Below are 22,745 nucleotides of genomic sequence, written 5' to 3' on the forward strand. Positions count from 1 at the left end.
TACATGTACGCTGTCAGCATCCACAAAGGAGGATTTGGAGTTCGTTAGTAAGCGTCTCACACCTTTAAGTAGGCAGCATAGACGAGTGGCCCTCCTGTCGAACGAACGCGACTCCCCTTCCGTTGCCTCACAAAACGAGCAAACAAAGAGCGTCGCGCCCAAGGACGGAAAGCGCAAGGAATGCAGAAGTGAGATGACGGAGATGCTGTGTGCAAAAGAGAGACGAGCGCTATTTGAGCGTTAGATTAAGCAAAGTTGCCTCTGTATGCGCGAAAATGTCTTGGGATGTATGATGAGATTTTGCTATCATGGAAACAGTAGTGTGATTTTCAAGGGGAATCACTTCTATTTCAACGTATTTTTGACTCTGAGATTAAAAGCTAAAATTTTAAGATAGCAAATGGCCGTCTTTTCAGATATTTACAATCATGATAAGGTTTTGATTAAAATTATTTTCAGATCGTTTGTGACAAAAATATAAGTTAACATTGAATCGTTCATAATTTTACAATGCTTCTGCCCAATAAAATATTCTGAATAATCTCACAAAGCTTCCTGAAAATATCGATAAAACATTACGATTTATCGCTGTAATATACTGTAAACATATTCCAGAAATGGAACATTTTTGAAAAGTTGACAATCACACGTCAATCTCAGCCTATATAATCCACTACCTCGGTACCCCTCATTCCAGTAGAGAGAATATTGATGAAAGCTCACCGAGCTCAAAAAGCTTCGTATACGGGGTCGGATAGATGCACGAAGAGAAATGCAAAAAAAGAAAGAAAAATAACATGATGGGTGGTTGCAAAAAAAAAGAAGCAGTACGAGTATGACGATGGAAATCATCTGCCTCGGGGATGGAAAAAGGCACAGGGCGTATGCGCCTCGTGAGCGAGAGGACGAAAAAACGGCGGACGGTGGAAAATTGTTTCCGCGCCACTGCGGTAATCCGCTAATAGCGCGCTCGCATTCGCGCTCCCCGGTAATCCGTAATCCGCTGATACACGTCTCGTGAATTTCCCTCGCTCTGTCGTATACCAAGCCGTCAATCCAGAAGTGGTCTCCTTCCTTCTCTTTCATTGCGATTCCACTATCCCCAAATTTTTTTAATTTGTTTACTTAAACAATCTGCTCTGAATTCTTGCTATTCTTTAAAAATAGAACATTTTAAGTTAATTGCATAAATATATCGCCATTTATAATATTAAATATGAATTGTAATACTTGGAAGAAACTAATGTATTTTATCCTTAAATCTTTAATCTTTAGATCAATCTAACATTAGTAAAGTCGATATGTTCGTTATAAATTCATTTACTTTATTTTACAAGAGGACTAGCCTTTTATTTTCTAACCTGAATATCGTCGAAATCCCTCTAATACACCTACTAATATGACACTGTACAATTATATAATTTAATATTACTAAGCTTCTAGAATTCATCCCCGTGAGACTTCATTCACTGTAGAGACTTGAAATTTCAAAAAAAAAAGTACGTTATAAAAAATTAAGGTAAGCGAACAATAGCCTTTCAGTATTCGTTAGCTTCAGCTTCGTTTCTCTCTCATTTCATTTTTGACGCGTTTTCACTGCTAGAACTTACATGGCACAATAAAGTATTCAGCATATTTGATGTAGTTATGTATGCGCGCATGCCCCCAGGGCCGGACTCTTGACTTCTATTCTTCGCGCCAACGTCTCGTAGAAAATTCCAGCATGTTACACAATAACTTCGGCGAGTCTTTCTTAAAAAAAAAAGAAAAGAAAAGATCAACGATTTTGTTAGTATTAAAAACGAAGAAACATTTTTTTCTGCTAATTCATTGTCCTTATTATTTTTCTTCTAGCTTATAATATCAATGACACATTTGTTTTGCTCCAAACGTTCTATTATATTTCGTCAGCTTTACTTTTGCGAGCTTTCTAGTCGAGCGAATGCTGTCTGAAGGCTTTTCTTCAAGGCTCCACAAAGATTCTCGGGGTCTCACTTTGAGCAAATCTGCGTGAAAATGGGAGCTACGTCTTTGCGGGCTCAGTGCCATTCACTTTTCAAGGCACATGGATATCAAGAGCGCCTTTTCTTCGGAGGCATTGCTCGAATAATGAAGAGCAGAAAAGCCTTTCTTGCTCTTCATCTCGCTATAACTCTTCTCTATTTTGCGAGATTTCATAGTTTTCTCCTCCGCGTAATATTTCCTACTGACTTGGCAGAATTGTTCGGGCGAAACAGCTATTATTCAATGAAAACTCTTCCGAATCGGAAAAAGTTTTAGAACACTATTTATATGTTGTGCTTTATTTATAGCACGAAACTTAAACAAATTTTTCGTATGTAGAATGATAAAATTAAATAAAAATTAGCAAATACCGATGCATCAGCTAATTTACGTTTTTGCTTAGTCGCGTGGAATGACATCCAACAATCAACATAAATATGTGATCAAATGAACAGTAGAAAAAAAGGAAGAGCCAAGTAAAAAATAACAAGTGCAATCGGCGCGTGCGTCAATTGTTGTAACGGATAGTAGAGAACAGAGAGAGAGAGAAAGAGAGAGAGGAGGGGGGAGGGTGAGTTTGAGCCATGGCGAAAATCATCGTCATCAGTCGAAATCGATAGGCGGGACGCTTGTGCAGCTACATGTTACAAGCGGGGCCAAGCGTCGCTTTGTCAAGCGTTGCACACTGGTCTTTCGGTGACAGAGACGCATTACGTTCGCTTAATCAAGCGCGCGTGGGAGTCGCATACTCGCAGATTTACGATTAATATGAACTGACGCCAGTAGCAGCCGCTGCTGGCGTATATAAACATATAGTTATATACGTATGTGAATGCGAAATGAGGAGCCGATTTGAGCGCCGCAATTAGTGAGCTACACAGCCTTCCCTTGCTTAAAAAATCATACCTTTCTGTTTTACGATCACCAGTCGTTCTACATAATTCTTGTGGGTGTTCATGCTGTTGATGAGTTTTCTCCGATCTAACCGAGTTTATATAGTTATTGTTGCGGCTTAGGTATTGATATAGTGGAACAGATCAATATTTGTGGAGACGCAAAAAAAAAAATTTGATTAATGAATATTCCACGTAGTCTCTACAATAATATATGAATATTTGTTATTTATTTTATTAAAAATTTCTATGGAGCTAACCAAATGCGAGAAAATCATATTGCTGACGAATACTGCGGACTAAGAAGAAGACTATGAGCCTTGCGTGGCAATGAAAAGTCAGCTTTGCTCGATACTATTGATTAATTTGATAGCATAATAAATGAGCTGTGAGCCATTGAACTCTCGTATCATAAATCACATGCGGCTGTCGATCGTCGAATTATGAACTTGTTTATAATGCACAAGCGCACTCGCAGTTTAATGTATGAACGACATGATGAGCCATGCAGTTTTCATAGACTTTATTAGTCTCTGCAAACTTTAAAAGTTATGTTCATGGTACTGAATGGCATGACCACTAACATATATAAATATTACATTCGACAATAAGATTAGAATTCCGTGAACAAAAAGAACTCGACACTTACATCCATACCACGCCGATTTTTCCAGCGACGCCATTCCGTGAATCCAGTCCGCCAGTATTCGATGTAGTATTCTTCGGTGTACTCAACGCCATGGCCATTACCGAAACGACCTTGAGTGCGAGTTTCCGTAAGAACTTTTGGCTTACGTAAGTTTATCTCGAGATATTCCTTTCCCTCTTTCGTGATCATGTTCTTCGGACACCATGCGCCTCCGCCTCTGTCTTTTCGTAATCTGAAATCACAATTTTTTTATTTATCATTATCTATTCCATGAATTAATTGACCTGTAAATCAATATAGATGGTATGCGACAATAACAAACGGACTTGTAATAATCGGTTTCAGAGTTGGTATTTAATATAACAACTTAGTGCTCATGAAATTTAATAAATGGAAGAGATTGCGTCGTTAGTTTGATGATTTACATATTCGATGTTTTCAATCCCAAATAATCAGGATATCGATCTAAATTACTAAAATCGTAATTCTTATCACAACGATTAATGTGGATCCACCCGTCCATTTAACCGGGATCATTTGAATTCGTAAACACAGCAAAGCTAGTCGAGGCTAATATGGCATCTGACGATTAGGAATAGCTAACGTCGCAAGCTGTGCTGCAATCGGTCAGTAGTAGTGCCACGTGGTGATAACGATCGCGGTGATTAGTAATGCAAATGTGCTTTGCGTCTGATGAGACCGAACAACGTATATGCTAAATCCCCCTTCCTTTCTCGCTTGCTATACATGCCGCACACTTACGTGGCTAGTACCGTAAATTTTGAGGTTGGGGATGCGCGACTCCTTCACCATAATTAGCTTCCACCGCAAGACACCCACCTTTCCCTACTCTATAGTCGGAAGCGTATCTTCCGGGAAAAGCTTTAGGTTTTCCCGAGCTTTCGTTTAATTAGTTCACGCTGTGTGGCGTCTAATTAGATTTCTTATTTGTTGTGCCATGTAAATTGGCTAAGCGCGGGGGCTGCGTTTTTAATTCGAATCTAAAACGCCACTGGACAACCTTATTTACTTTAATGTCCGCTTATCAACGATGTTTTTCTCATCCATAATTTTGAATAATCAACGGAGCAATCACGGAAAACGATTGAGGCACTATTATTATTTCATTCTCTTGTACGTACCACTTTCATCGGCTGATAACGGAAGAGCAAACTGGTCGGAAATGGAAATATACGTCAGAGAGCCGTTTTACATTCAAACAGCGCTCTACTAAGCGAAACGCAAGCGACACAGCCATGTATTGGGATTATTCGAGGAAGGGGCGGGAGGAGGGAGGCGGAGTTGTATTTCGTCAACGGTATGATTGCGACGACGGGCTGTAGCGCACGAGATCCAGGAATGCCTGGGACAACGCTAACAGCATAGCTGTCTAATTAACCGCAAGCGCGCTCTAGGGCTATACTGCTCTCGATGTCCAATTGTTGACCATGCCTCTAGCCGCACGTATATGACTATATATGTGCGTCTATGTATGCTCGGACAGTGCAATATCCAGATGGAATTGCGTCTATGCGCGTGGAAATTCGCTGGATTTCTTTTTTGTTTTCTTTGTGGAATCAATCTATCCGATAACGTTGGTAAGTTGTTATTTATAATTAATTGTACGCAAATGGTAAGTTGAACCATGTGATTGACTGCAATTTCAGCATTTTTGCCTAATTCAGCGCTATTGAAAGAGGTATGGATTCGCTTTACATGCAACTAGATCCGTCAAAGAATGATTGGATTCTTTTTTCGTTTGTAATAAAAAAGTATGTAAATCCTTTGAACTTTTTGACATTATGTAGTAAAAGGGACAGGTAATCAAATTCGAGTACCTTTGACTTCTCCTTAGTCTACATTTTCTTTTATTTCGCTTCTACAACTTTACCAGTTACACTATATACCGTATCTCAAGTTCCTTTTTGCTTGAAATAAAGAAAATTCAGATAGAATCTGCCGTTTTGGCCTCAACCCGAAGATACTAGGCTTTGAAAAGTTCTTTTCTCTTTTTTCAAATGAAAAGCGCCTATTTGCAATACTCGCAATTACAGGATTTTTTTTTGTTGAAAGCAAAAACTTCAAGCCAATACACGTAAGCACCATCTTAAGCAAAACGCAAATTAATTGAATTACTTAATGCTGAGGTAGCTGTTACTTGAATTCGTCTGTACAAACAGCTTAATAGAGCTTTGCAAAATAAATTAAGGATTTATTTGGCGTTTAGATAAAGCACATAGAATGACTTTCAATGAAGCTTCATGAAGTATATGTTAATGTTTGCAATAAATTGATACTCTGTAATGGAGAATACTAGTGAACTCATTTAAAAAATGAATAGATCTTTTGCACAAAAAATGATATTACAAGCTGTATTTATTATTAAAACTTACTCACTCTTATTATAATTCAAAAAATTTTATTTTCTACATATTTCTGATTAAATTATAAATTAAAAGTATTTTTAAATATATAAGATAGAGAGCAAATGTTTTTCACATTTAAAAATATTTATGAAACATACTTTTCAAAAGCAATTAAAAGTTGAGTCATGTAAAGAAAATTTTACAGTACTTATGAGCGATGAAAGGTAAATAAAAACGTCGAGTATTAAGTTTTTACTAGGTTGCGCTTGAAGAAAATTCAGCTGGTCCGAGCAGAATCTTAATCAACGTAACGCATTCACGCTGGCAATTCCACATCAGCACCCAAAAGGCTGCTGGAGCAGTGAAAGCAATTTGGCGGCGGGGTAAATGGAAGAAGAAGGGAGGTGAAGGGGTAGAGCGTGGCGACTCGTCTTTTTTCGGCTCTTTCAGCGTTCAATGGGGCAGCGAGCAAAGCTTTCCCCTACCCGAAAAGAAAATGGGCCAAGCGCAAGAACCCGATCCCTTCGAGGTGGAGAGCGAGAGAGAAAAAAGAGAAAGGACCTTTTAAAGAGTCACGTTCTCCCGTCTACCTCCGTCACGTCTTCTAGTTTACTTAATGCCTATTGAGAATCAAATCTTCCTTTCCATCTACCGCGAATATTATTTTCCTCGCAAAGTGTTGTCGACGTGTATTTATGCTCAAAGCTGTCGTAAAAAAGAGCAACCGAGATGAAAGAGAGAAAGGGAGGAAAAAAGTGGGAGGCAGCAGTCTGTTAGTCATCAAAGAGAAGTAGCCAGCGAAACGGAGAGCTAAAAGAACAGAGAGTTGCCCGAGGGAGAAAACATTGGCTGGAAAAGTTGTGTGCACGTGCGAGCGTGTCGCTGTAAAAAAAAGAAAAAAAAACGCCGAATGCTGGAAAGAATATACTGGTTATAATTGCCATAAAATTCTAGAACTCATCCAGTTTATGTTGACATCTGTAAGTGAATATCTCATTAAATGTTTTCAAAGAGTAAATTGACGTGGGAAACTCATTAAAATTTTATAAAAGTGTTTTATTAAATGCGATTGCTTAACATTTCTCAATAGTACACAATTATAAGTTGTCGGTGCAATAAGAAATACTTGTAATATGGACTGATTTAATTTATTTGTAACGATTATGTCATACTTTGAAGTAAGAATACATTCATATACGCAATCAATATAAAAATTATTTTCTTTTTTATCTTTTTACCAAATTATGCATTTAGAATAAAACGTGATTGCATTTTTCATAATATCCTCATTATGAAGATGAGTTCAAGTACATTACCTCATTAAGATAATCATCGAGGTCGAGATAAATAGTATCCTTAGAATTTGACAGAGATTAATTCCAACTGCAATTATTCTAGAATAATGGCTATAATGGCATATGACATGCTCTGTCATTGGTAAATCTACTACTGTTTAGTCGTGGATAAGCTATAGGTTTCCTTCAAGATTTCCAAGCCTCTAGCTACTTATTATTCTTATTTGCACATTAATATTAATTCTTATTCGAATATTGAGGGAAAAAACAAAATTAATTTCTCGCACAATAGGAGTATTGATCAAATTCAATTAAATTAACCGTCGAAGCAGATCAGCAGTCAAACAAACGTTTCAGTTGGGGCCACCAACAGCATTTAAGAGTGGCTAACAAAATATAAGTCCACGCTGTATTTTCGCAGCGATCTCTTTCCTACATTCCAAAAATGCACAATGGCAAATATGCCATTGGCTAAATGATCTGTAAAAATTCTTTCTCGTTTATTCATATACTCGGCATATACTCGACAAGAGAACTCTAACCTTTAGCTTCATTCTCTTTCATTCGTGCTCTGTTCGTTTTTCATCCGTTTTGCATTATTTTTCGAATAGCTTTTAGCTGATGCTTTTGATATTTCAATTTATTCATACCCACTGTCAAAGGACAAACGAAGAGTATTTTTCTCAAAAAAGTTCTCTACTATTTGTAAATAAAGAAACGCCCTCTTCGAATGCATTGCAAATGGTGGTCACGATTTCATCTGTATTTACAGGAATGCCGTATAATCAGATTTCCAAATAGAAATAATTTACATTGAATTTTATTTGTGGCGTTCGTCACGTAGTATGCATACGCACACGTGACCCCATTATCAAGCAGCGTGACGTTACAAGCGTGCGCACCTGGGTGCGGCCAATGTACGCACGCTCACATCACCGAGTGAAATCGACTGGCAACATTCGCACGTACGGAGGGAGAGTGAAGCGCATGCAGCGCGCTTGCGATACGCGAGAGAACGGAAGTGAATGAAATCGATTTTCGTTATCGTGGCTGTAGCTTCGCCTGTCCTCGCGGTATGACAAAAAAAAACGCCAGGAAGAAGTGGATACATGCCGTGAGTGTTTCGTCTATACAGGGCAAAAGAGAAAGAGAAATTTTTCGCTGGCTTGGCGATTTCAGATTTTTCGAAATACTCGAACCGTCACAAATATTTGTTTGTTCTTGTTTTATTTTTTTGGCAAGTAATATTTTTATGTTTGTTGCTTACGTTTAAATATTTTAACATTTAAAGAAAGTATAAATATTTTAACAATTTATGAACATCCGGCAGTGGAATTTACGTAAAAAATTTTAGAATTTTTTCTCTGCGCTCGAAAATCTCTCATCCATGTTTTCAGAAAAGAAAATTTATAAAAAATATATATTGTTTTATATGCAGATGATTTTATATTCACCTGTAATACAACGATAGAAAAAGTTATTTATATCTGTTTTCGTTTCTAAACAACAAAACCCCGAAAAATTGATTGATGTCGATTTGAGTCTTTTATTCTTAAATACGTAGCTTTGTTTATGTGATGTTTATAGTGCATTTTTATACAATTACTCAAAAATAAAAAATAACATACGTTTGTTTTGGACGCTGTAGAAGTATACTATGTACCTATATACATTATATTATCGGTTTCCTATAGTTGTGAGAGGCATGTAATCAGTCTTCGCCACCATTCGGGAAGACTATGGGAGCAGAATTTTTACATGGATCGAGACTGGACATACAGGTTAATCGCAATAACAAGTATATTAAAATGTAATTTCTGAAAATTTTCATACGTTTAGGGCTTGACCTCGCGAATTCTTCCACACAGGATTCAGTTCTTTCCCACTGGACTACCGTGACTCTAATGTATTATGTTATGTAAAACAATGATTAATTTATGAATAAAACACAAATACATCTACTATTACTGAGCCGTTGTGTCAGTTAAAGCAGCAGCAGCAGCAAAAAAAATAAAAAAATTAAAACAGTAGGTAACATGACAAACAGCCCAGATAAAAACCGTTCCCTTTCCCTCTTGCACGTGGCGGTAGCAACGGCAGCTCTATATTTTTATCAAATTCTTATTTTTCGCAAACCTCGCGAACTTGCATGCATACACGTGCTAGAAAATACGGGCCAACTGACATTCTTTTTTTTTGTCCGACCGACGACCCACTTTTCACCTTTGTGCACAGTGATAGTAGCAGTAACGCGCGCTTATCTGCTCTCCTACTTGCGCGTTTATGCTTCATTTTTGTGCACAAGAGACGAGATATACAACGGCGTAACAATGTGCTCACGAATAGTTTTACGCTTGGATAAAAAAAAGGCTGACGTTTTGAATTTTGATTCGACTGCTTTGCATACATGGAAGCGGTGCTGCGCGCGCTCGATGCTCCTGCTATTTGGTCGGATTATGCTGGCTACGTATTGTTCTTTTAAATTCTGGATGATAAGAGATGTATTATTTTATCTGCTTTGGATCCATGTAATTTTGTATTTAAGAAATCTACTTTAGAATCTGCGAATATTAGTTAATTTAGTTATTTGATATTTTGTACCGCATGGTACCGTTGCATTTCAAACTACAAGAAATCGATCCATTGACGGTCATTCAGAATACGCCGGGATAATATAACCGATTTCATTATAAAATCTCTCCCTACAGATGATGCTATCATTCGAACGAGCGAGTAATCGTAACATGAGAATGGTTATCCTGCAACTTTGGTATTTTCGGACTGTCGATAATTTATGATCCAATTATTTTTGATGAGAAAAGTTCAATTACGTTAATCACAAATTCAATGATTGATACTAACAGTTTAATTATCAATAAGGAGTCTAAATTGCAAAATTCGACGTTTTTAACAACTGCTAAAAATATAATTTTATTTGTTGAAAGACCTCTCTAAAATAGGCAATGGCTTAACCTGCGGAACCGGAGGAAAAGATCAGACCACGTGAATAAAGAATTAGCTGCAAATAAGAAAGCTCTCGGGCAGAAAAAGAGTTTGTACCGGTGCTAGTTACGGTAGAAGGAGAAAGCTTAGCGTTCCGAAAAACACGTATTTTCAAGTTGCGCTCGGCTCGCGGCCACTTTCATCTTCTCGCGTCTTTTTCTCAGGGGCAATGCGAGTTTTGTTATCAAAAGAATTCCAAGCTTCTTGCGCCCTCGCACTTTCTCTCTTTCTCGTCTAAATGAACGTACCACCACTTTCAGAAAAAGCACGCACTTTGATGTGTTCACATTGTTAGGGCGGCTTTTACTGATGATAATACTTCACGCAAGAGACAAACGAGCCGCATTGGCTTTTACAAGTTCAATCAGTTATACTGTTTGCTTTGCTTTTGATGGTAGCTCGGCAATTCATAAATTAATAGAAGTGGAGTATTATTTCAAAGCTTTAACGCTTGATGTATTATTCGTTTTCAATATTTTTTTCGCAAAAGATTGTTGTAAGTAATAGTAGTAGTGCAAGTTAAGATTTATTCTTCTCATTCGGCTGAAAAGCTATTGCAATTTGAAAAAATTGAATTTGAAAAGCTTATAAAAAATTCAATGTGAATTATCACAAAGTCAACGGGTGACATCACTCGGAAAAAAAACTCAATGAAACAGTATTACTAGCGGCAGCGCGTGAGAGTATTTCGGGGAAGCGCGAACGATGATAAATCTTTGAGGTAGGTGACCGTGTCGCGAGCTATTTGCGTGATACGCGAACCTCCCTCAGTTATAAATCACTCAGGTGTAACACGCGCCATCGTTGGTGAAAGACGTGTATAAAAGGTAAATGCCGTGTAAATGAGCAACCACGACTGGAAAATTGAAAGGCAGGCGATGTAGAGAGATAATAAAACAAGTAAGCTCAGACTTTGCTTCTTTTCATCAATAAACTCAAAGCAAGGAATCTTTCGATTGCTACAACTTCGAATAAATGTTCTACTGGCTAATTTCTTTTCGCAGTGCGAATCGTAAATACAACGAAAGAGCCGCAACGGTGGAACTCTCACGACGAAGCTGTCGAAAGCGAGATTGAGAGGAAAAAAAGCTAATATACGAAAGGGTGTATGAAATGGCACAAAAGAGCAAGTGTGCAAGGCAAAAGCGCCGAGGGAATAAAGGGCGTGCGAAAAGGGAGAGCGAACGACTGAAATCGCGTACGCCGTTTTTGAGCCATAACAAGAGGAAGGGGGGAGGGAGAGAGGAAAAAAGCCTTCAGGCGCATTCAATCTCCCTCTCACCTTCCCCCCGATTTTCTCTCTCTAGTTTTCTCGAGCTCAAGTCTGAAAGTCACCGAGTAAACGTATCATGCGCGCAATACTTCTGCGAGCACAATTCTTCCATCCTCTTTGGCCACGACGTTTTTTCTCTCTCGTTTGCGCTTTCCGGCTTTTGTCTCAAACTCTCTCTTCGCACCAGTAGCTCTCCCACAGAACTCTTCATTTCTAATGCTCATACACACTCTCTTCCTCATACACACTCACACACATGAGCACGCAGACGCGGACGCGCAAGTTTCATTTTATTTCTGCTTTGTCCGCACGCGTTACATTCTTCGTTGTACTCGACGCTCAAATTAAAGCTGAAATTGAAGTTGAACACCCATCGCTGTACTGCAATTTTTAATTGAAACTTTGAGCTCAAGTTGCTTTTATTGAATGATTGATAAGTATTTATAAATACGATTGCGAATAGCAACATTTCCAGCAGAGATAATTATATTCAAGATAATCTCCAATGTATTTGATGTATGTACTTTGATTTTTCACGTTAATCTTTGCCTACACTTATCAGAAACTTGTATCTATTTCATCGAGATACATCCCTCTCACCCTTCTTTGGTGTAAAGCGTTTCCCTTTGAACCCTCTACGACTTCCCTTTAGACTCTGCTGACCCGTCAAGCCTTTTCTCTTTTCCTAGCCCCCCTTGCGCGCGCTTTGTCGAATTTTCAATGCGCTTGTTGCTTTCAATCCCATTTTCGGCTAAAGCGATGCGAATGGCCACTCGGGACTTGCTCAAAAAGTTTCTCATGTTTCCATGGTAGACGTGAATGTATGTATATATAGCAAATGCTATTATCAAATGCTATCCTCTCAAATGCTAACTGTACCGAACGTTATCGATCGCTAACCAGAGCGCGCGGCTGTTATTCTCTTCCTTCAAGACATGCAGCTCTGTTTCTGTTCCTTTGATCTGATTACTCCCGTTAGTACTTATAGAGTAATGAGTACAAGCGGATCTCGATTTATTAGACGATTTAGCACGACCAATAGGACGTGCTAATTTTTTTTTCTTTCACTCTTATAACTTTTGCAAACCCAGGCTAAACCGCATTATCTCTCTCTCGACGCAGCGCATAATTATACCGTGTAATTGCATCTGACGAAATGCTGCAAATTACGAATGCTCCGTGCACGTTTCAAATAACGTTTGTTTCATCTCATCTCGTTCTTTTTTTCTTCACTCCGAGAACGTGCCCGCGTAGTCTAGATTATATAGCTAGCCCGCTGCAAGACGTAAACACAATTACTTCTCGTTTCTCTCTCAAGACTCGCTCATGCATCATTCTCGCTTCCGTTAGCCGCGTAATTTTTAACGTTGTTTTCAAGCGCTCGACGTTATCGCGCTGCTAAAGTCAAGAGAGAGAGAGAGAGAGAGAGAGAGAGAGAGAGAGAGAGAGAGAGAGAGAGAGAGAGAGAGTGGGATTTGAGGAAGGTAAAGAAAGGAAAAAAATACGGAAATTTCGCTGAATACGAATTCACCAGAGCCCAGTCGACCTAATACAGATTTATTGCCGCGTAAGACCCCCAAGCTCGCGGCTCTAATACAGGTATTATGCAGAGGTGCCCCGTGGAAATCGGAGGCAATTTGTAGATGTAGCTCTAACGTGTTTCTCCTTCTCCATTAGACGTCTCAAGGCGATGCAATTTGCTGTTTTTTTTCTCCGCTCTCATCTATTCTATTCCGATGTTATTCAAAAAACTTATAGGCATAAATCAGGTCAAGTTTCCGAAAAATCGTCTCTCAAAGATTGTACGTATGCTCTTCTCTTTAAATCTTTCGTGCACTCGAATCAATTGAAAACGAAAAAAAAGTTTTCTTAAACCCGGTTAAATAAAAGTATTTAAAGAAAAACGATGATAGCGAGCGAGCAAAAGAAGAGCAGAATTCAAAGACTCGCCGGCAAATAAACGTCGTTGAAAAGCAGTAGAGGTCCTAAACGGCATATGCGAAGAGCGACATGAAACTTATCTAGACAGCAATATTCAGCTCGGCCGATACGTATTCAGCGAAGCATTAAACCCGTGTATCGCCGCACCACGTCCATCAGCCTTTCGGCGCGCATGTATTTCAATTCACTCGAGACTCGACGTGCCGCTGATATGATTGTTGTTGAAATTTTGCGTATGTATATACAAACGTACCTGGCGTGTTTTGGCCCGAGGGTTGGATCGTACATCGAGCTCGCTGTGATGTCTTCGTCTGGTATTTCGCCGCTCTCCATGCCCAACGCCGTCGTGCATTGTCCTGAAACAATTGTGCGATTTCTCGATAAAAACACTTTGACTTTCGACAGGGAATTTCCTTGCGGCGAGTTCTCGAAGGAAGGCAACACTGTAGAATAGTTATAACTCTGTCGATCGATTGTATTAAAGCACGTGAGATTATTTATAATTATATCGTCTTTTTCAATTTAGAAGCCGTCTGCAGATATGGATTTTAATCAAATAATGCAAATAATAATATAATTATACTGTCATCTCGAATTGTCATTTGAAAAGTTCTTTGAAAAGCTCGCTATACTTAGATATGCTTATAAATGTGTGAATAACTAGAATTCATAATCAAATAAACGAACGTCAGAACTCCTAACTAATAAAGAATTCGATGATACGTAGTTTTTCGTTAAAATAGTGCAGTTTAAACTAATTAAAAGTGAGTCGTCCGCAAGTTTCTAGATCAACTATATATCTAAATAATATTTTTTCACAACCGACGTTTAAATATTTAATACATACTAACTACAACGTTGAAAATAATTTGAATAAAAATCTCGATACAGGTAATTAAGTAAAAAAATTACGCAAACGATCGCGTATATAAAAACGTCAGCAAGCTGGTGCAAATGGCAATTCATTGCGTTACACCAGTAGGCAACTAAGCCGTACAGCATTTAAGCTCCAGCTCGTTTATGGCGGCACTGTGGCAAAGTTTCAAAACTGCACAATTTACCGGATGTCGGATTAGCCGGACGCGTGAGTATAAAAATAGCCAGGCTAGCGGTCGCTAAACGGAGTTAGCTCTCGGTGTGTATGTGTGTGTGTGTGTGAGTGTATGTGCCTTTTGCGTAAACTCAGTGTCCGCCTTAGTCTGCGCATTACTGGGACAAACTCCCAGGGCAAAGGTGAATTATGTGGGCCGGCCTGCGTTCGTTTCAAGTTAAATCACCCCGAGCATCGTTACGCTAACCCACTACTCGTGTTTGCTCTGTTTTACTGCGCCAGCGACAATCCACTCTCTTTTCTCCCCCCCCCCCCCCATTTTACTCTCAATCTAATGCTAGTAGTTTCGTGCACTGCGCCTATTTGATGTATTTTGAGAGAGTTGAAGTTGCTAGGCTTATCAAACATTATCAAAAGTTTTAGCTAGCTTTTCGAATTTAACTACGTGCAGTTGAATTTGATGGCTATGGATTACCGAATTCGTATCTCTAGAGTTTAGATGATTGTCTAGAGTTTCGAAAACACGAGATGAAATATTTTATAGCAGTAAAATGTTTCAATTGTATAATAATAAAGCAGTAGTAAAGGAAGATCGTAGCATCAACGGTCAATGTTTTGATCAATCAATCAGTCAATAAAATAAAATATTTCGAAACATAATAACATATGAAGTCATTTCCAAATGAAACTAGTGAATCATTCTATGATGTAAATAATTCACGATCATTTTCAAGATAATTTTCAATGAGCAATCCTTGCTGAAATAATAGTTGTTGGAGCGAAATTTCTACCAATATAGTAAAGCAAAGATATTCACAGAGGATGGCATATCTGATACAAAGAGCGAAAATCTCATGGTGAGAGAGGTAAAAAGAGATGGCGGCGAGAGATCCAAGGAGTAAGCAAAATGAAGGACCATAACGAAAGGTTCGCTCTGACACGCGCAACGTGCTTCTGGTTTTGAAAGACCATTAGATAGTATTGTTAATTCAAGGGTGCGCTTGACATTTCATTTACGCCATAACAGAAACACAATGTCCTCTCTACTGGTGGCATGGCGCATCGCGTCTGATTCTCACGAGCTTTGTATGTCGTCGTCGCGCTCGCGTCTCTTATGATATTGCCAAGCCAAGGAATGCTGATGAGTAGAGGATAAACGGGCAAAATTATTTGAGGAATTTAAGAAAAATTATCGCTTACGTGTTCCATCGTGGTCAAAAGACGAATTCCTTTAATTTCGTGTTTTATCAACTTACAGTTTTATTATATTAATAAATACAATATGAAGGTATTCGTTATTCCTTAAACAGTTTCACTTTTATGTAGATGTGACTTTATCCTTGTAACTTCTTTTATTTAATTCTTTTTTGAGTAGTAAAAATTAAAGAATTGTTTAATTGGAGGAATTTATTTTTATTTTGAATAACTTTTTACTAATTTGAAAATAAAGTGAAACCATCACTCAAAAGAAGAAAAAGGTTTTTTGATTTCATCACATTACGCTTTAATTTCTTTTTTAAATAATCAATCACTCAACTACGGTGATAATTGTTTTAATTTGAGCAATATTATTAATTTTTTGATACAGCATAGGTCAATAAATGATTTATTTTGCAATTTAATTTAAAAATTTTAAAACAAAATTTCTTACAGTGTTGGAATTGAAGTATTACAAATGACAAATAAATAAATTCCGCGATCATATCGAAATAAAAATGTGTACTTGAAAAGTGTAAATACATTGGAAATCTAAGATCTAAAAGCTCAAGCAAACGGCTGAATTGGAATTTAAGTGAAAATATAGAAAAATAAAGGTCGGATATATTGACGCATACGAAGAGAGAAATCGTGACGATATTGGATGTTCCTCTAAGTGGAAAATGTACCGTCTAAGTTTGCGTGCGAACTTTGAAGACAAGCGCAATACGTTTCGTTGTCGGGAACGGAGAAAGCTGTTATATACAGCTGCTTTCCGACGTATTCCACGGCTATAGGTTATAGGCTTCGGTAGATCGACGCTCCGTCTCCATGTTTACAGACTGTTCTTACGAGGAGCTGCGAGCCTGATAGTAGATGTTTCTCCAGACAAATATGTCAACGTAACCTCGATATCTTGAATAAATATCTGTCTTATCTAACCTATTTATTTTATTCGTCGTTTTCCTTGTTTTCTAACAATTTTCGTTGGGTTTTTTGTACTTGTATAACAATGTTTTGAATTCAATAACGGAAAAAGTTTGGCTTAAAAAAGAAAAATCATCAAAATTTTCATTTTTCAGAATACTCAGCGGACGCACAAGTTTTGAAAGTACGTTAAAAATTTTACTAACTGTAATTTATATAGGGGCAATGAAAACTCGCTGTTTATGGTGCTAGTAAAATTCTCAGTATCATACAACACTGCCGAGAATTTCGTAATAAATTCGAAGTAAGTCTGTCGACATGTTCAAGTGCTTTATGACGGGGACGGTAAAATCAAGTGACGAGCTCGCGCGCGCGGCGGAAATATAATGTAGAAGCAAATATGCTAAGTACTTCGAGTGTGTTGCCGGTCAAACTGGCAAATTCAGTTTTCATAGACGTGCGAATATTATTTGCATTTTAAAACGGATTTCTATTCTTGTGTTTAATGAACATTTTTTTCGTAGTTTTTCATATTAAATATTTATAATTTCATTTCATTTTATACTCCGTGTTGGTATTATTATTATTGGAAAAAATTTTTTAATCATGTTCTATTATAATACCTCTAAAATATTTATTCCTCGTTCTAGTAATGTATATTCTCATTTATTAAATTTAAGTAATGATAATCTAATATTATCTTAAGACTTTTTATGAATAAATAATTTCTTTGAAACATTTTACGTTTATAATTATAATACCTTGCTTTCAGCGAAGAAAAAAAAAGGAACAAAGTACCGAAGTGGAGAGAAAAAAAAGAATAATAGCTTCAACTCACCAAGATCAAGTCCATAGGTGGTGGGCGTGACGGCGAGAAGAGCAAGGATGAGTGTGAGGGCCGGCATGTTAACGAGCATTAGTCGGCGGCCCTCCTCGTCGATCGGCACCTCATCCTCGAATCGATCGCCGCCGGTAACTTCTACCTCGTCGTTGCCAGTCTCGCGAGTCCAGCACTTTCATTATCGCCTTCTTCTATCTGAATCTGCAATCAAACCCGTAAATAATTGTATCTAGAGAATGTTATTTTCTCCATATATGCACATATATGAACGATATGAAAGTATATTTGTTCCCGTAAGTCAAGAGAAAATTATCTTCTAGATTAGCGAAACAAGGAGACTATCGATTAATATTTCTATTCATAAGTTCTTTTTTACTCTGAAATAAAATCTTGTATTATCCGTAAAACATTTTTAAAAAGTATTATCGACTGAAATACTCGAATAGTCTACATTCTATTCATACTACACGAACAAAAAAATAATGTTACATTCAACTCATTTGCATTGATAAAGCTCTCAATAAAGTTTCAGACTGACGTAACTTTACGAGCGAGTATATATTCATTCCTGGGGTTTGTGTGGAATTGACTTTTTAACGAAGCAAAAACTTATAGCGACTCAGTGAAAAGCTTGACAATTAAAAGAGATTCGTTAAAATCATTCGAGTCCGAACTCCATATAACAACGCATATATGTGACTCAAAATCCATTATAACGATTCCGTAGCTTATGAAAGTTTTCGCATTTCCACAAAATCCATTCTATAACTAGGTACAGCGAAATTGTTGTTCTGAAACGATGGATTTTCTAGCCGCAGCATTGTTAGAGCACAACAGCCATTAGTTGGCATTCTTTTTTTTGGTAGTCTTCCATTTGAAAAACAAAGAAATCAATCGCTAGATTCGAGGCTTCTCACGGGTAGACTGCGCGAAGCCACGTACGTGATCAGCATTACGAACGCACAGCCTGATGCATCATTCACACGGGGAAAGACGGTTCTATTCGCACCCCCCGCGACGAACGTTACACTCGTGTGTACCGCCAATGACATTTACTTACGCGGCTTGCATCCCAATAAGATAAACGCTTTTATTTTTCTCACCAACGGCCTGGGAAAAGAGGAAAATTTATTGAAGAATTGCAACGCATTCGGCATTGTTGCGGTTTCTTTAACATGGGAATGTGGCATATTGGATAAAAACTATGTAGTTCTCCTGGATAGTGAAACAAACTGTAAAAGCGCAGAAAATTTCTTTGTTAGTATAAAGCTACAAGTACCTCTTTTCGTTTCCAACGGTTTTTGCACCACTCTGCACAATTGTCAACTAGCCTTTGACGTGGTGAGTCGCTTTAATCATTGAGCCTAGAACGGTTAAACGTGCTAGTGTTCGCAGTCATATGACGCGACTGAGTGGTGCATTACGCTGCGAACCAGCGAATATTAAAGCAAGCGCGATACAAGAGCTTGTTCGTCTGACTCTCTATGGCTGACGCGATATACGCATATACCACTTGCACTGTATAGTCCCTGCGCAAATCATAGTATACCGGCGATATTTTTTGGCGGATTCTTTTGATATGGCCGACGTTGAGTAGGGTTATGTATATTGAAGTAGCACGTTATCCGTGGAAGATAAAAAAGAATTGAAAATAAATCAGATCATGTTTCCAAAGACGAGACTTTTTCATACGTTAAATGTGACTGCGACGTGATGAATATCAATTATTGTCGGTGTTTTTAAAAATCCTGTAAAAAATCTGCAGTGAAATACAAAGCTTATAAGAATGATAAATTATTCTGCAATTTATACATAATCCAAATGTCTATGTATGATTGTTTGAATAGTGATCAATTACTCTGCATAGATACTACAATGCAATCGTCTAGGCACACTTGTATAAATAACAGTTCTATCGTCGTACTATCGAATTGATAGTTTCGTTATTGATTAATTTTTGACTCATTAGTATGTAAAGTATTTGTTACGCAATAGTATTTTATTTCAAAATCATGCAATTACGTATATCTACAGAGTTGTATAATTTGAAAAATCGAGTGTACTTTGAGGATTGAGTAATCCATCAAGATTTTATTTATCTTAAGCCTACTTTGTCTAGCTCCTTACAAGACACCTGCTTCCCGGTACTTTTTCAGTCGGATGGTAATAAATCCAGTCATAATTGCCTAGAGCAAAAGCGTTTCATAGGCACTCGCCGTAACAGATAGTCTGAGGTATTCCTCATTATCCCGTTCGAGGAACCGCCAAATCCTCGCTTAACGAGATAGAGCCGAGGAAGCGACTGGAAAGTTTTGCAGCTGCACGTCTTTCTCTTACTGCTCATCTCCTATCGCCTTCCCTCCTTTCGCCAAGAAGCTACAGTTTGTCTTGTCCGCGCGTCTTTTATATTTTTCTTCATAAATCCCAAGGATTAAGCTTAGTCGCGTTAAGCGACAGACGTCGTAATTGTTTGTTCTCTTGCTGCGTTGCTCAATTTAAAAATAAAAAAGCGCCCCAATCAGAAATAAGGCCTTAGCCATTTCCCGATGAAGAAACGCTTGCGCGCAGAGAGGTAGTTACGCGAGAACTGAGGATTTCTCCCTCTCGTGTATAGAAAGGAAAAGAGAGAGAGAGAAAGAGAGAAAAAAGTGGAACACGCCCGTTCGCGCAACGAGGCGCAATTGCATTTATGACGCTCTCAAAGGCGCCATGAGCGCGCGGACGTTACTTAGTCGGGGCTTTGCACGCGGAGGAAAAGTTTAATAACGTCACGACGCTCTAATTTTATGAACTCGATTTTCGCGACCCGTCAAAAATGATATTACGCGACTTGGCAAATCTATCCTTTATCTTGGTGATTTCTCCTGCGTTTTAAGAGACCGCGCTTGTACTTTAACGTAACAAGGGTGGAGTGAATTTTCGAGTGAAATTTAATATGCGTTTAATGGTTTTGATTCCTCTTGGAATCATATAATGAAGTGACAAGAGGATAAGTATGAATTTTTTTTTGCAATGAAATGAGTTAAAATTCATTGAAATAATTGGCTCGTATATTTTAAATAAATTATCAATGAAGCCATTTTATTAATAAAACTCGATATATTTTCACTATCATTTCATTATACATTTAAGTTTTTCCAGTTTCAAAACCGTTGCCGGTTCTGCCACCATTTCTTGTTCAATTTCCATACAATACATCTGCAGCAAGAGAATTATGAGCCATAAACAAAAATATAAACATTTATTTTGGTTATAATGCACCGAAAGGTCCATTATCCTGTAAAAGAGAATTTTTCACAGGGACTTTCGGAAATTCATCGGCAAATCATCCGCACGCGCGTGCTTGACCTTATTTCTGTTTGTCTGTGACTGACAATCGCGCGACCGACCAGCACGTTTCAAGAATACAAGATGTGCGCGCTCTCTCTCTCTCTCTCTGTATTCCCGTAGGTGCATCTAGAAAACGAGGAGCACGCACACCTGCAGCAATAGCAATGGCGGCCAGAAAAATGTACTTTTTCTATTGGTATTTATGTACGTGCTGAGCTTAAGTAAAGACCTTGCATCGAAGCGTGAAAAGAGATGCGTTAAGGCAATTTTTTATGGAATAGATTTTCACAAGAGTAATAACGTACTCTTTACAATCAAAATAAATATCTTATTATCTTTTTAAAAGCCATAATTAAGAGATATAAACTTGAGTAAAGGTCTATTCATATTTTTCCAGAAAATCAGTAGAAAATTATGGAATGGTGCGTACAATTGAAAGCAGCGAAAGACGAAAGAAGAGGCCATTGTAATTTCAGCCGGAGATGCCCTTCAATTAGTTGATAACGACTTTTGGGCGCACGTATGCGTACTTGGACTACCTTTGAAGGCTGGAAGTGAAGAATTAAGAGCTCAATGAAACTTCACTGAGTTTTGCTCTATAGCAACTCCTTTGTTCTTCTCCGGCATCGATGCTTTGTCAGCTACTTACTTTGATTACCCCATTAAACCTTATACACTTGAACTGCTTAAATAGAGACGTGCGGAAAGCTGAATGGAGTTAAAGTGAGTACAAAGTTATAAGCATGAGATTACGAAAATCAAATCATGTTTACTAGCCAATGGGCAATGAAATAGTTACAGGATAAAATTACAATGCTGAAGCGCATTATGAAATATTGTATAATAATCAGTTGACAGGGCAATGTTCCACGCCGGCGAAGCATCTCATTCGGAAGAGTGGAAAACCCACGGAAGTGGACGCAAACAAGCGCGCGCACGCGGAAGCAGACGCAATCACTCGCCAGTGGTAATTGCAGCGGCCATTTGCGATTTCGCGAAGGGAATGCATTCCCTCTCAGCAGCAGTAGCAGCAGCTGCAATTACGGCGCCTCTCTGCTCGCGCGTCGTCGCTTAGCGATTCTAGCCTCGACTCGGGCTGCGCATCACGTCTCTGTCTTCGAGCCGCGCGATATATATAGTGTACATATAGTAGCGGCTGCCTCGGGAATTCAAGAGGACTTTTAAGTACGTTAATGACTCGCATTCACGAGGGCTGCCTGCCTCTCTCCACCGAAAAGCGTCTGGATACTCGCCAATGAGCCGCGACAATTAGCGAAATACGGGAAGCCTGGCAGTCCTGCAGTCTCGCCGGCTGATTGTGGTTTTGTGCTTGCTTGGCGTCACCCAACCTTATACGTTAGCTACTGCTACGTAAGTGGACTGTAACGAACCTTCCTGAACAATGAAAAATCACTAGTGCCTATTACTATTATACGAATGTGCTACGACTTTCCACAAGAATCTAAGACGATTCTGTAAAAATATCCAAGCATTCTCAAATAAACTTTGCTCATAAATACTAGATTAGGATAGCCAAACGGAATGATTAGGTAAAAAGCAAACTTTCAAATTTCATTTTGTTGATTACAAGTCCCAGAAGTTCAATTTTATGTTAGTAGAAGAAGCTTCTGTGCTGCTGCGTGGCCCAATGAATATTACAAGAGCTTCAATCAACTACTGGTATATATCTTACAGGCAAATCATGCTTTAACTGCGCAACGAGGGAAAGTACACGTGAAATTCGGGCGCGTAAGTTTGTAGCCTCGTAGGGAAAAGCTAGTCATGAAGTATGGAGAAGACGACTCGCGTACACAAGTTTCTCTTTGAGAATTCAGAATTCGTGCTCTTATACTCGACTGCACATATATAAAGAGGGTGTAATATTTGGATTTTCAAAGAGCTCAAACCATGCTCATTTTCAAAGCATTTATTAGAATACTGGCTGGTCACAAAATTACATTTTCGTACGGATACA

The 22,745-nt window shown here is 38.3% G+C and overlaps 1 protein-coding gene across 3 annotated transcripts in view; it reads right to left on the reverse strand.

The window, feature by feature from the left end:
• The window catches only part of LOC131663841 (discoidin domain-containing receptor 2), a 105,206-nt gene that overhangs the window by 19,673 nt on the left and 62,788 nt on the right, over window positions 1-22,745 (reverse strand). For all 3 annotated transcript variants that reach the window (XM_058934541.1, XM_058934540.1, XM_058934539.1), the window contains exons 3-5: window positions 17,438-17,641; window positions 13,678-13,780; window positions 3,547-3,778 (exon numbers count right to left, since the gene is read on the reverse strand). In XM_058934541.1, coding sequence (XP_058790524.1) covers window positions 3,547-3,778; window positions 13,678-13,780; window positions 17,438-17,516 — 414 coding nt within the window. In that variant the 5' untranslated portion in view covers window positions 17,517-17,641. The remainder of the gene's footprint in view (window positions 1-3,546; window positions 3,779-13,677; window positions 13,781-17,437; window positions 17,642-22,745) is intronic.

The sequence above is a fragment of the Phymastichus coffea genome, unplaced genomic scaffold, assembly GCF_024137745.1.
Source record: "Phymastichus coffea isolate CEN01 unplaced genomic scaffold, Cenicafe_Pcof_1.1 PCOF00039, whole genome shotgun sequence".
Lineage (NCBI taxonomy): Eukaryota > Metazoa > Arthropoda > Insecta > Hymenoptera > Eulophidae > Phymastichus > Phymastichus coffea.